Source organism: Sus scrofa, chromosome 1 (genome assembly GCF_054392235.1).
Source record: "Sus scrofa isolate SSC_HxYL_T2T_F1_AM1 chromosome 1, Sscrofa_HxYL_maternal_Yorkshire_Landrace_v2.0, whole genome shotgun sequence".
NCBI lineage: Eukaryota > Metazoa > Chordata > Mammalia > Artiodactyla > Suidae > Sus > Sus scrofa.
In genome coordinates, this window is record NC_139383.1 from 8,033,060 (window position 1) to 8,046,257 (window position 13,198).

The 13,198-nt window shown below is 46.3% G+C and overlaps 1 protein-coding gene across 4 annotated transcripts in view; it reads right to left on the minus strand.

The window, feature by feature from the left end:
* Nucleotides 1–282: 282 nt before the first annotated feature.
* Nucleotides 283–13,198, minus strand: part of FNDC1 (fibronectin type III domain containing 1) — a 100,848-nt gene continuing 87,932 nt past the window's right edge. For all 4 annotated transcript variants that reach the window (XM_085022163.1, XM_085022152.1, XM_085022171.1 and 1 more), the window contains 5 exons: nt 9,358–9,437; nt 5,973–6,002; nt 5,018–5,179; nt 3,448–3,570; nt 283–1,075 (listed from right to left, as the gene is read on the minus strand). In XM_085022163.1, the coding sequence (XP_084878289.1) occupies nt 960–1,075; nt 3,448–3,570; nt 5,018–5,179; nt 5,973–6,002; nt 9,358–9,437 (511 nt within the window). In that variant the 3' untranslated portion in view covers nt 283–959. The remainder of the gene's footprint in view (nt 1,076–3,447; nt 3,571–5,017; nt 5,180–5,972; nt 6,003–9,357; nt 9,438–13,198) is intronic.

The window sequence follows — 13,198 nt, forward strand, 5'->3', positions numbered from 1 at the left end:
TTTAATGGCTGCTCCTAGGGCATGTGGAATTTCCCAGGCCAGGGATTGAATCTGAGCCGCAGCTGCAACCTATGCCACAGCATCGGCCATGCCACATCCTTTCAACCACCTGCACCCGGCTGGGGATTGAACCTGTGCTTCCACAGTGACCTGAGCCACTGCAGTTGGACTTTTAACCCACTGCCTCACAGCAGGAACTCCCCTAAAGTACATACATAGTCTTTGGAACCTTCAAAAAAGATGTTAAGAGCAGCATCTCTGCTCCAAAAAGTCCCACACACATTTATCTAGTGAACAAGTACAAATTCAGCAGTTTTAATCAACGTCCTTACAGACAAGTGTGGATATGTATATGCATATATACATATATATATATCAAAACTGAGAATTTACAAATGAGATTTGATACATTGGGCACCTAGCCGTGGATAAATCCACAGAATAAATCTTAAGTAGGCTACATTTCCTTTGGTGGCATTTTTAGTAATTCAGTTCTACAGCATAGGAAGAGATCCAGAGCTTACATTTAGCTACATTTGGAGTTCAGCGAGGAAAAAGTTTTTTAAGAAGCAAGCAGGTGGCATCCCGTGAAGCAAGCCCAGCGTGTTTATGCTGATCCCGGGAGACAGCGAAGCGTCTGAACTGTGTGCATAAAAAGTATGAAAATCGTACTGCATCGGTGGGCATCCGGGAGCCGTGCGTTCCTGGTGTCTCCGGGATGCGCCTTCGCAGGCAAGATGTGGAGAAGCAAAGGTACCAGCAATGCTGAATCCCGCGTGTGGTCCAGCCAAGAAGTAGGACTGAGCTCCAGACCGAGGATGCCTGAGGTGTCCCAGGTCCGTGGACTGTCACCAGGGACAGTGGGCTCAGACACCGTCTCTCTCCCCTGCTCACAGCCCCTAGTGTAAGTCAGTCGAGGGGGCCGGGCAGGGAGAGCTCCTGGTGCCATCGTCCCGCAGTTACCACTTCCCTGGGATGGTGACCCCACACTCGTACCAGCCCACGTAGTAGTACGGGGTCCCAAAGCCGATGCTGCCAAAGCTGACTGGCTCCTGGCGATACTGGCGATAGTAGCCTGGACGGGGTGGGAAAGGGAGGGAAGGAAAACGCATCTGAGATTCTGCGGTTTATCACAGGAGCCACCTCTTTGACCGTCAGCCCCTTTCCTGGCACGGAGCTCTTGGAACCCTTGGCACTTCCTAAGAGATAAGAGCACTCACTAAAGGTGTCTAGAAACGAACAATAAATCCTTCCAACCACGGTGACTTTACATTGATGAGGTGACGTCTGGACAGCACTAGAATGAGGGCTGGTCGCCAAGGACACCAACCTGGTGATCAGACAGCTGGCACTTTCAGTCCCGGCCCCAGCCTCTGGGGAGAAGAGAGAGGCTGGAAGGTGAGTTCAGTTACCAATGGCCAGAGAGTCCACCCATCCTGCCTGCGCCACACTGGCTTGAAGACCTTGCCGGTTGGTGAATACGTGGAGATGCAGGGAGAGCAGCGCCTGCAGAGGCGGGGAGGCCCCCCCGCCACATACCTTGCCCGATGCCTCTCCCACCTGGCTGTTCCTGAGTGATATCCTTTTATAATAAACCAGTAATCTTTTTTCTTTTTTTTTTTAAGAACAGCTACCATCCTATCCCTTAGAGGTGAGTCTCACATTTGAATGGATTCTCCTTACCTGCCTTAATCTCCCTCTACCCCTCTTTTTTTTTTTCAAATTTTCGTTATTGAAGTAGAGTTGATGGACAATGTTGTATTAGTCTCAAGCAGACAACAAAGTGGTTCAGTTATACATATACAAAGATCCATTCTTTTCCAGATTCTTTTCCCATTTGGGTTATTACAGAATATTGAGTGGAGGTCCCGCCATGGCACAGTGGAAATGAATCTGACTAGGAACCATGAGGTCATGGATTCGATCCCTGGCCTTGCTCAGAGGGCTGGGGATCCGGCGCTGCCGTGAGCTGTGGTGTAGGTCACAGACTCAGCTTGGATCTGATGTGGCCACGGCTGTGGTGTAGGCCGGCAGCTATAGCTCCGATTGGACCCCTAGCCTGGGAACCTCTACATGTGGCTTTTTAGGTGCGGCCCTAAAAAGCAATCAATCAATCAATTATTAAGTAAAGTTCCCTGTGCTATACAGTAGGTACTTGTTGCTTATTTTGTTAAGTGTTGGTGAAGTATGGTTAAGTTACGAGGCTGTGATCACTTCTGCTGTCCAACCAAGGGACCCAGCCATGCATACACACACACATCCATTCTCCCTCAGACGCTTTTCCCACTAGAACACTGGTCGAGTTCTCTCTGCTGTGCAGCAGGTCCCCGTTGGCCAATCTTTCCACGTCCCTCACGGGGCACGTGCCAGTCCCCAGACCCCAGCCCATCCCTCCCCATCCCCCACTCGTCCCCTTTGGTGGAAGTCTGAGAGTCTGTTTTCCATTGTGCAAATAGGTTCATTTGTATCCTTTCTCTTCTCAGTCCCACATATAGGTGAGATCACACGATGTCTTTCACTGACTGACTCCCTTCCCTTGGGAGGACAAACCAGTCATCTAGGGAAGGGGACACGGGCACCTGGGATTTACGGGTGACCACCTGGACCTGTGATGGCCATGTAAGGTGGATTTATTTTTATTTATTTTTTAATTTTTATTTGTTATTTCTTAGGACCACACCTGCGGCACATGGAAGTTGCCCGGCTAGGGGTCAAACTAGAGCCGCAGCTGCCAGCCTACACCGCAGCCACAGCCACAGCAGCACTGGATCCAAGCCACATCTGCAACCTACATGGCAGCTTGCAGCAATGCCAGAGCCTTGACCCATTGAGTGAGGCCGGGGATTGAACCCGCCTCCTCACAGACGCTAGTAGGGTTCCTAAGCCTCTGAGCCACGACAGGGACTCTGTTTAGTTTTCCTTTCTCTGTACTTCTGTTCACACCATCTTCCACCCGGAAGGTCCTCCGATTTTGCATGTATTTTTATGACTCAGCCCGAGTCAGCCTCTTCTGAAAGCCCTCCCTGACGGCTTCAAGTGGTCCCCCCTCCCTTGAACTCAGACAGTGACTACAACCTGCACAATTGCCTGACCGTGGGACGATCATGTGACATACTCTTGCCATCATTTGTACTTTACATTGGTTGCTCTTAGTTACCTTTCTCTCTGACCACACGCCCTGAGAGCAGGAGTAAGAGCTTACGTTCCTTTGTTATGCTGAGAGCCACACGGGAAGCCCGGGGGCTTCTAGTCCTTTGTATCCCTACCTCCCAGGCCCATCCCAAGCCCAGGAGTATTGTGCCAATTCCTTATTTTTAGGATTCAAAATGCTGCAAACATCCACCTTCAAATGGTAAAGCACACTCAGAGCTAGAGTGAATCTTCTCCTTCGAATAGCCCTCCTCGCCCACTCCGCAGTGTAATAGGCTGGGCCTTTGTTTGCCTTACCTTGAATGGTAGGGAGGGCTTCTATGTAGGACTGAGGCCCTGTTCTTCCATCGAGGTGCGAATCCACAAACTGACAGTGGTCTTCCCCTCGTCCCCAGCTGTCCCCGATGCTGTAGAATGTATCTGCACCAAGGAATAACCATGGGTCCGTGACGGGTCAAAAAATAGCACAGCTGGTTTAGGCATTTGCACAGGCTTTAGACGTGGGCGCATTACCTAAACTCTTCGTGTTATATAAGTCTGAAAGATGGCGCTAGTGACGTCAATTTCCAACTGTTGTAAGGACTCAGCAAGATCATGTATGTTAAATATTTAAGTGTTCATTACAAGGCAAGTACTAATGTCATGAGCATTTTCAGTCTGTCCGTGATAGACCTTTCTACTCTTTGGTTTTAAAAAAGGAGGAAACTCTGATAGCCAGACAATACATTATGAAATAACCATGAAAAGCTTGAGTATCTGTAAAAATGTAAGACCCTGTTTTCATACATAACTAGAAGTGGGTCTGGAGCATGAGGCGCTGTCCTTGGTCCTGAACCACAGAAGCACAGTAGGACAAACTTGTTTCTCTCAACCCTAGGAGACCAGACAGGGCTATGCAACCTCTCCCAGGAATTCTGAAGCAGGGGAGGAAAAGCGCAGTGTGGGAGAGGGAAAAAAAAAAAAAAAGAGAGAGAGAGCAGAGAGAAACAATTAGCCAATGGCTGCTGAGAGAGGCAGAGACACTGAGAAATTGCCAGAGTCGGAGATGGTTGGGGAGAGGTTGACATTATCTTGAAATGATGACCACTAGCAAGAAACAAACAAAACAAAACAAACCTAACCCGTGACAAAATACAAACCAGCTGAGGGAAGGGTTTTAGAAAATATAGGTACTAAAAAGTTAATAGGCAGGCAAATTTTGAAATAAAAAAACAATTTTGTGTAGGTGGATGAGTCAAAATCAGCTGAATAGAAATAGCATTTTGGAATGTTAGTAGTTCAAACGATTATGTTACTCTTTATTTTAATCCCCTACCATGATGAAAACAATGTAATTAATTTTGGTCACACCCTGGGCATGCAGAAGTTCCCGTGCCAGGGATCAAACCCTAGCCTCAGCAGTGACAACTCTGAACACTCAATCTCTAGGCCACCAAGGAACTCTGGTGTGTTCAGACAGAAGAAATATTACTGCTCATGTGTTTCACTGCCTACATTTGTTTTTTCTCTGTCAAGTTGTGCCAATGGCAACAATGTAGAGGGTTCTTTTCCTCGATAACTCCAGCTTACACTCCTACCTACTCTTACAGAATTAACAACAAAGAAAAATGGCCTTTAAGTTACTAATAGAATTTTGGACATCATTCCTAAAAAGCAGTAGATTTAAAACATATGTATTTCTGGGTATCGATGGAAAAACCAGTCACTCTGAATTCAAGCCTGTAAACCTTGTTTGCATTTGAGCCAGAGTGAGAGATAGTAGGTCTATAGCTTAAATGCATTTTGATGCACCTGCCATGTCAAGTTAGTATCTGATAAAATAAAACCTTCCACACCTTCCCACAGCTCACCATCCCCAAAGACCTACCTTTCAGGTTGTCACTGAGGTAGATCTTATACCGCAGTGAATTGCAAAGAATCACTCCCACAAACTTTCTGTACCACGTCCGCTTCACATACTGCCGGCCGTGGCAGTCCGTGTAGCTAGGGTCATGTTTGAAAGCAAATGGGATCCAGATGGGCTCACCGCCTACACAACACAAAGCACCTCTTAAACATCTCCTGAGTCATGGCGTTTGGCAGTGTTTACTCTTGCACAAAGTACCAGACAATTCGACTTATTTGCTGGGCTTCCCTCTCCCCTCAGGGCCTCTCTGAGCCGTTTTCCCACCTCAGGGGGCACTCTTTCTCTCTTTTCTCTTCTTTCTTAGTTCTCAGGTACAACTGGGGAGTTCCCTGTACCTGAACGTAGCTAATGTGTTTGTGTTTCTATAAAGGATGCTCAGAGTAAGAAAAAGCCTTTAAGCCTCAAGAAATATAAGCAATGAGGGCCAATTTGACCTTGCGGGGCAGCGGGCATTGGGGGGGGGGGCTGCCACCCTACCTCCCCCACCAAAGTTCCTCAGCATAGGTGCCTACTGTTTTTGTCACTCATAAGCTCAGTCGTGACTTTAAGCAATAGGTCTTTCTCTGTTTATTTGAAAAATAAAGTAAAATTTTATTGAACACATAATGCATTTGCTATCTTTTCACCAACTGAAACTATTCAAAGGAGTTATGAGCATAAAATTATCTATTTTCATAGATATTGGCCACCCATAATGGTTTTTATAGATATTGGCTGCTATGGCCCTATTTAAAAATTTCCAGAGCAGTCTTTTCCCTAGATTAGGATGACAGGTGCAAAGACACCACAGAAGTTTCCAGAAAATTATAATACAAAAATGGTCTGGCATTTCTCCCTGTGAGTAAGCATAACAAGCTCATGTTCAATAGTCAACTTGATTACTGGAGTGTCAAGTTTATCAAGAAGAGAAACGTACCTGGCGGCCTCACAACAAGCAGAGGATTGTCTGTAGAATGAAAAAGAAATAAGTGACTTCACTATTATGTTTCACAGCCACGCAATTGTTGAACATTTTTTATAACAGAAAGAATTAACCAAACTGAAATAGGAGTATAAGGTTCATTTGACAGTCACCAAGATTTTATTTGCTCAGCATTTCCTTTCGAGAAATAGTCTTCTCTATTTCTATTGCTTTGTTATTTACATAGAAGCTGAAGGTGCCTGAAGATAATATTTTCACGTTGGGCACTACACAGTAATTCCACACCGATTACGTTTTCAAGTGCCTTGGGAAAACACTTCGGTGGTTTCCTAAAAAGGTAAAAACATAGGGGAACCACGCAATGCGCCCATTCTGCGCGAAGATGTATCCAAGAGAAATTAAAGCGTATGTTCATATAAGCACTTGCACGTGAATGCTCATGGCAGATTTATTTGCAATAGCCAAAAAACAGAAACAACCCAAGGTCTCGTAACAGGCGAATAGACAGATTGTGGCATAGACACACAATGGGATACTGCTAAGTAATAAAAAAAGAATGAACCACTGATAAATACGGCAATATGGATGGATCGCAAAAAAGATGCTGAGTGAAAGAAACCAGACAAAAGAACTCATACCGTATGACTCCGTTTACGCCAAATTCTAGAAAGTGCTAATGAATCTACGGTGGATAGAAAGCAGATGAGTGACTGTCTGAGAACAGGAGAGAAGCTGGGCACATGGGGAGGGCGGGGGGCCGGACTGAACAGCTGCAGGAGGAAATGCTGGGTGATGGGGTGTTTACCATCACGACCTGGGGATGGCTCCAAGGATATAAATATACCTCGAAACCTACTCAGGTGCACATTTTGAAGATGGACAGTTTACTGTACAGTTTACTCCTCAAAAAAGCTTTTTTTTTTTCCTTTTTAGGGCAACACCTGCAGCATATGGAAGTTCCCAGGCTAAGGGTTGAATCAGAGCTGCACCTGCTGGCCTACGCCACAGCCACAGCAATGTGGGATCTGAGCCGCATTTGCGACCTACACCTCAGCTCATGGTAACACCAGATCCTTAACCCACAGAGAGGCCAGGGATTGAACCTGCATCCTCATGGATACTGGTCAGGTTCTTAACCCACTGAGGCATGACAGGAACTGAAGCTGTTTTTAAAGCATGTCTTTATCTTAGCCCAAATAATGCCACTTAATAGGAAACTACCTTTTAAGGAATCCTGCTTTCAAAGAAGTTCATTTTTATAAAATACCACAGGCCAGGTAACCATGGGCTGTCCTTTTTTAAAAAAATTATTGTAGAGTCAAATTCCTTTTTTAAACATCCTATGAATTTTTCACACACGAATAGACTCATGGAGCTCCGCCACTACCACACAGAGCTTTCCATCCCCCCAAACGGCCTCTGAGCTGCCCCTCTGACCTCATCTACGATCCACAAAATAAAGTGACATACCTGCTCTTAAGTTTTAAAAGTGCGCTGAAAAACACTCAAATACTCCGAGGTGGCGTCCAGGGGAACAATTCAAAACAACGTCACAAACAACAAAAACGTATTTACCCCCAAGGTGCAGCCTGTGTTACACACACACATTTGTTGACTGTTACATTTGGCCAATATCATAATTGGCCAAGGTCATAATTCATTACTTGATAATTGTCCTGTTGATCCCCTAACAAGTTCCAGCAAGGAAGACAAATGGAGAGACCGGAACAGAATGAATAAAGTGGAGGTGGCCGGGCGAGATCACCGCCTGATCTCCTGGGGACTGTCTGAGAGTGAGGGACAGTGTCTTCCCCAAGCCAGTATTGTTCAGAAGTTGGGGTGAGCCCTAGATACCCCCCCAGGATAGGACAGGCTGGGAGCATGGTGGGACTTGTCTTGGGAAAGGGCTAGTGGAGTTTGACAAAGTTTTCCATAGTTGTTGTTTTTTTTTCTTTGTCTTTTTGCCTTTTCTAGGGCTGCTCCCGCAGCATATGGAGATTCCCAGGCTAGGGGTCGAATCGGAGCTGTAGTCACCAGCCTATGCCAGAGCCACAGCAACGCGGGATCCGAGCCGCGTCTGCAACCTACACCACAGCTCACAGCAACGCCGGATCCCTAACCCGCTGAGCAAGGCCAGGGACCGAACCCGAAACCTATGGTTCCTAGTCGGATTCGTTAACCACTGAGCCAAGATGGGAACTCCGAAAGTTTTACAAAGTTTTACCCTGCAGTCTCAGAAATCACATTTAGATGTCTCTACTCTTCAATTTCAGACTTCAGTTTCTTGACAGCTGTTTAGATCTGAATTATCTGGGTTATTTTTCCCTACAGACCCTTTATCATGTTAATTCTGATAACTGCCAAAAGTTCATGTTATTTTTAGGAAACACAATCATCAACACAGACACAGTCCTTACTTTCGCAAGTTAATGGTTTTCTCTACTCTTAATTACTCCTGAGAAATACACTTAGATGAAACAGGTAAAAACACTTCTGTGAGGTCCCCTGCCTAAATGTTCAGTATAAGGTGCAATCTCACAAAAGGTTTTCTTTTTTTCCCCAAATGTTTTGATTCCGTCGATCTAAAGCATCACACTTAAAAAAATATCCTCCAGTGGCAAACGTTCTGGGGTCAAGCTACCCCAGAAATAATCTAACCAAATGGAAGCTAGAGTCCCTCTCGTGCAGAGCTGACCCAGCTGGGCTTCTGGAGGTGCCTAGGTACCAACCCTCCTGCTCGTTCTCCTATACAGAAAGGCTGCCAACCCAGGAAGGGCCACCGTGGGCCAGCGCCGTGTGTGCTGCCTCTTCCCATGACCACAGGGATGTTTCACTGATGGGATGCTGCATACCAGCATCGCAAAGCAGAGACAGCCTCTGAGTGATATTCTTGCAAGATGACAGCCTCTTAATTAAACCGTCCACATTACGGAGAGATATCTCTGTCTCCTAGGACAGAGAGCATCTTAGAGATGTGACCAACCAAAAGAGTCCACTGCCTCTCAGGACACATGCCACTTCTCTTCAGCTGTTTGCAATTAAAAAATGATAATAAAAGGAATTATCTCTGCAACTAAGACTTTACAGATAGCGTCAAACTTATCTTTTCCACATGATTCAAAACTATATTTTTCCCCTTTTCATTGGAATTTGACCTTTTCACTTCCCAGGCTGTTCCAATAAGGACTACTTTGAATTTTATTATCCAAGTTTTAACTTCGCAGAAAGAAAAATCATGTTTATCTTAGAATGAACTGATTAAACAGGAAAGAATTTTGCTTCTTCTATTTTTTATTCTATTGCAGGCATTATTTCAGATTATTTGTTTTTAAGAAAAAAAAAAAAAATCCCACCCACGAGAACATGAAGTCACCCGTACCTGATTCTGTAATGAATGAGACCGAAGGGCTGACAGGTCCATAGCCGTGAGGATTTTTGGCCTGAACTTTAAAATAATACCTGAAATTAGAAGAAAACATTTTTGAAAGAGAACCTTGTTTAATTTTCATGTAATGAGGCAAACACTCAAAGGGTCCTATATTCACAAACGATACACCATTTGTATGCCGCACCCTAAAAAAAGGTTCCCAGGCTGCACCTAAAAAAAAGTTCCCAGGCTAGGGGTCAAATCAGAGCTGCAGCTGCCATTCTACACCACAGCAATGCAGGATCCAAGCCCTATCTGCAACCAGCCTCGCCGAAGCTCACAGCAACCCCAGATCTTAACCAACTGAGCGAGGCCAGGGATCGAACCCACATCCTCCTAGATACTAGTTGAGTTCATAACCCGCTAAGCTACAATGAAAACTCCCACCACTGCTATTTCTTCGTGCTATTTCTGAACTTTCTCATTTTCAGATAGTTTTCAAAATAATAGAGTTAACAGCACAGACATGTGACCAAGGGGAACAGAAGGGGCATCCTGGGCGTCTGAAGGCCCCTTAGATTTTGTGTTTTCCTTAGAGCATCAGGGGTCGGCCAGACCCCCAAAGGCCTGTCCCTGGATGGAATGATCATCTCTCATCCGGCTCTTGTCCCATCTTGAGTTCTGCCAGCTGCCGAGAGGAAGGAGCTGGAGCAGTGAAACACCTACCAAGCAGAATTCCAGTTTTAACCTAATTCTAATCACTGGACTTTGTGTGAAAAAGCAGGATGTTTGACTGGTGACGACGATGCAACCCATTGCTGGCAGGGAGAGGGCGAACCAGGCCAGAGGCTGGCCTCCTGGCTGGAACTAACCAGACAACATTGTGCTGGGCGCAGGACAAGTGCTATGCTTGGCTCTGGAGCTTTAAAGCCACGGAGTTTCGAGCTTCTGTGCCTCAAGGCAAGAGAAGCGAGTCTGGGAAGGGAAAGTGGGAAAGGCCAGAAGAGGCTGTGCTGGGGATTCGTCTCGGGACAAAGAATGCGCTAGAAAGCACACTGTCGGAATCAGCCTGTTGCCTGTTGATCTAGAGGGGGACTATCAGCCAGGTGGGTTGGGAGTCCCAGAGCATCTCATTTTGTACTCGGATGAGCTCCTGGACCACAGGCGGTGATAAGAAAATACTGGACACCAACCAGTTGAGACCCACTCTATCTGCTGTTGATCTGCCAGGGATCAAACCCGCAACCGCATAGTTCCTAGTCGGGTTCTTAACTGCTGAGCCATGAAGGGAACTCCCAAGGCATTACTTTTTAAAAGGAAAACTGTGTACATTCAGGGAGCAAAGACATGTGTTTGCTGCATCCTTGCCCTGACGCCGAGCCTTCTGGGCTTCGGAAATCCCAGCTGGAGCCTCTGGCCTCACAGTTATGCAGAGATACCTGACTTTGGCTTTGGCTAAACAGAGAGCAGAGAGAAGCCCACTTGGTAGAATCAGTTTTCCTTTAAGCTTTTCCAGAAAGTCATTCACATCTCACTCAGGACAGAATCCCTCAAATTTCGTTTTTTTTTTTGTTTGTTTGTTTGTTTTTTGGTTTTTTGCTATTTCTTTGGGCTGCTCCCGTGGCATATGGAGGTTCCCAGGCTAGGGGTCCAATCGGAGCTGTAGCCACCAGCCTACGCCAGAGCCACAGCAACGCAGGATCCGAGCCGCGTCTGCAACCTACACCACAGCTCACGGCAACGCCGGATCGTTAACCCACTGAGCAAGGGCAGGGACTGAACCCGCAACCTCATGGTTCCTAGTCGGATTCGTTAACCACTGCACCACGACAAGAACTCCTCGTTTTTTTAAAAAAGATATGCACCATGAAGGACAGATGAGTCTCCAAATCTCAATTCACTCGGCACGTTGTGTTTTCCCAGTCGTGCATACTTTTAACTCGCGGTTGTGGAGTCATTTACGGCAAACTCCACCACTGGCAGTGCAGGCCGTGGGTTCGGCGTACATCCGTGATCACGGTCAAACTTTACGGATAGTTTTTTTTCCCTTAAAAAATAGGAATTCGAAACCCGGGGAGTGACATTTATTTTCAGAGGCCAGAGGGGACTTTTCTGCTGAGTATTTTTCAAGCCACCCCTGGAGGCCTCCTGGTACTTCTGCCCCGGCTCCCCAGAGGGAAGGGCGGCTGAGGCTGACCACTGGCTGAGCAACACTATTCCAATTTCTGTGTTGTAGCCACTGCCTTTTACCCTGAAACACAAGTATTCTCCAAATCTACCCTCCTGTCCACACAGCCATTTCCGTCTTCCGCAAAGCCCCCAGGGCCCGATTCGAAAGGGGCTTTTCCATTTCAACAGCACCTAACTTGGGTCAAGATTCAGTTTAAATAGGCTGAGCTGAAAAGCAACACAGAGTTCCGGGGAAAAAAAAAAAAGTAAATTCCTCTCTTCAAAAACCACGTGAAACTTCTACAGGTTAAAATGTCTATCTTATACCCTGAATAGTTTTTGTCCTGCCCCAGTAACAAAAGCAATCCATGCCTTCCATTTTCCTTCCTCGTCTTCCCTTTTTTTTTTTTTTTTTTTTTTTTTTTTTGTCTTTTTAGAACTGCACCTGCAGCATATGGAGGTTCCCAGGGTCAAATCAGAGCTGCACCTGCTGGCCTGTGCCACAGCAAAGACCATAGCAACGCGCAGATCCGAGCCGTGTCTGCAACCTACACCACAGCTCATGGCAACACTGGATCCTTAACCCCCTGAGCAAGGCTGGGGATCAAATACGCATCCTCATGGATACTAGTTGGGTTTGTTACCACTGAGCCATGACGGGAACTCTGCCTTGCCTTCTGATTTAAGCTTTGGGCACCTTTTTCTGAATAGCCTCCATGGCGACAAATCTTTGTACTTTAGGTATGGACTTTTAAAATATGAAGATTCCAGAAAGTGATTTGGGGCTGAGTTGGGGCAAATAAGGTGTAGGTCACAACGGGAACTCCGACAGATGGTTTATAAACGCATAAACCTCCCCGGCTGTGCTATGATGTATGACGAGGGAGCAGTGGAAACGACTCCGACTAGGATCCTTGAGGATGTGGCTTCAACCCTGGTTTCCCTCAGTGGGTTAAGGACCCGGTGTTGCCGTGAGCTGTGGTGTAGGCCACAGACAAGTCTTGGATCCCATGATTCGATCCCAGCTCTGATCCAACCCCTAGCCTGGGAACCTCCATAGACTGTGGGTGCAATCCTAAAAAAAGCAAAAATAAAAATAAAAAATAAAAAAAATAAACCATTGGTCTCCACTAGGTTGTGAGCTTCATGGTAGGCCATGGGGTATTTTACACACACACACCCCCCACTGCTCTATCCTCTGTGTAACCTGTCACCTGGCCCAGAGCACGCACCTCGTAAGCAATTACTGGATGCATCGCGGGGCCCCGCATTCATACCTATTGACAGAATGGATCAAGCACCGCCCTGCATACCCCTGTCCTGACATTATTCAAAACTCAGTATCACTTTGGTAGCAAAAGATGTCAAAAGAATACTGGACTGTGGGGGACAGTGGCAGGAGACTGGGATTTGCAAGTAGCTATGAGGCAAAACCGCTCTGAGGCCTCTCTCAGCTTCCTGAAACTGCTGTCACAGTGGTCACTCCGCACACGACAAAAGAGCGGAGTGTTGGCTTTGTTGGCATTGGTTTTGCTTTTGTTTTCATTAACCCACTTTCATCACCATCAGGCAAGAATTAAGCAAAGCACTTCTTCAGTTTCCTGTTTGGCTACTTGTTTTTTAGTTGCTGAATCCTGATGTTTATAATCATTTATGAAAGCTCTGTTCAAGTGAGCCCAGGACT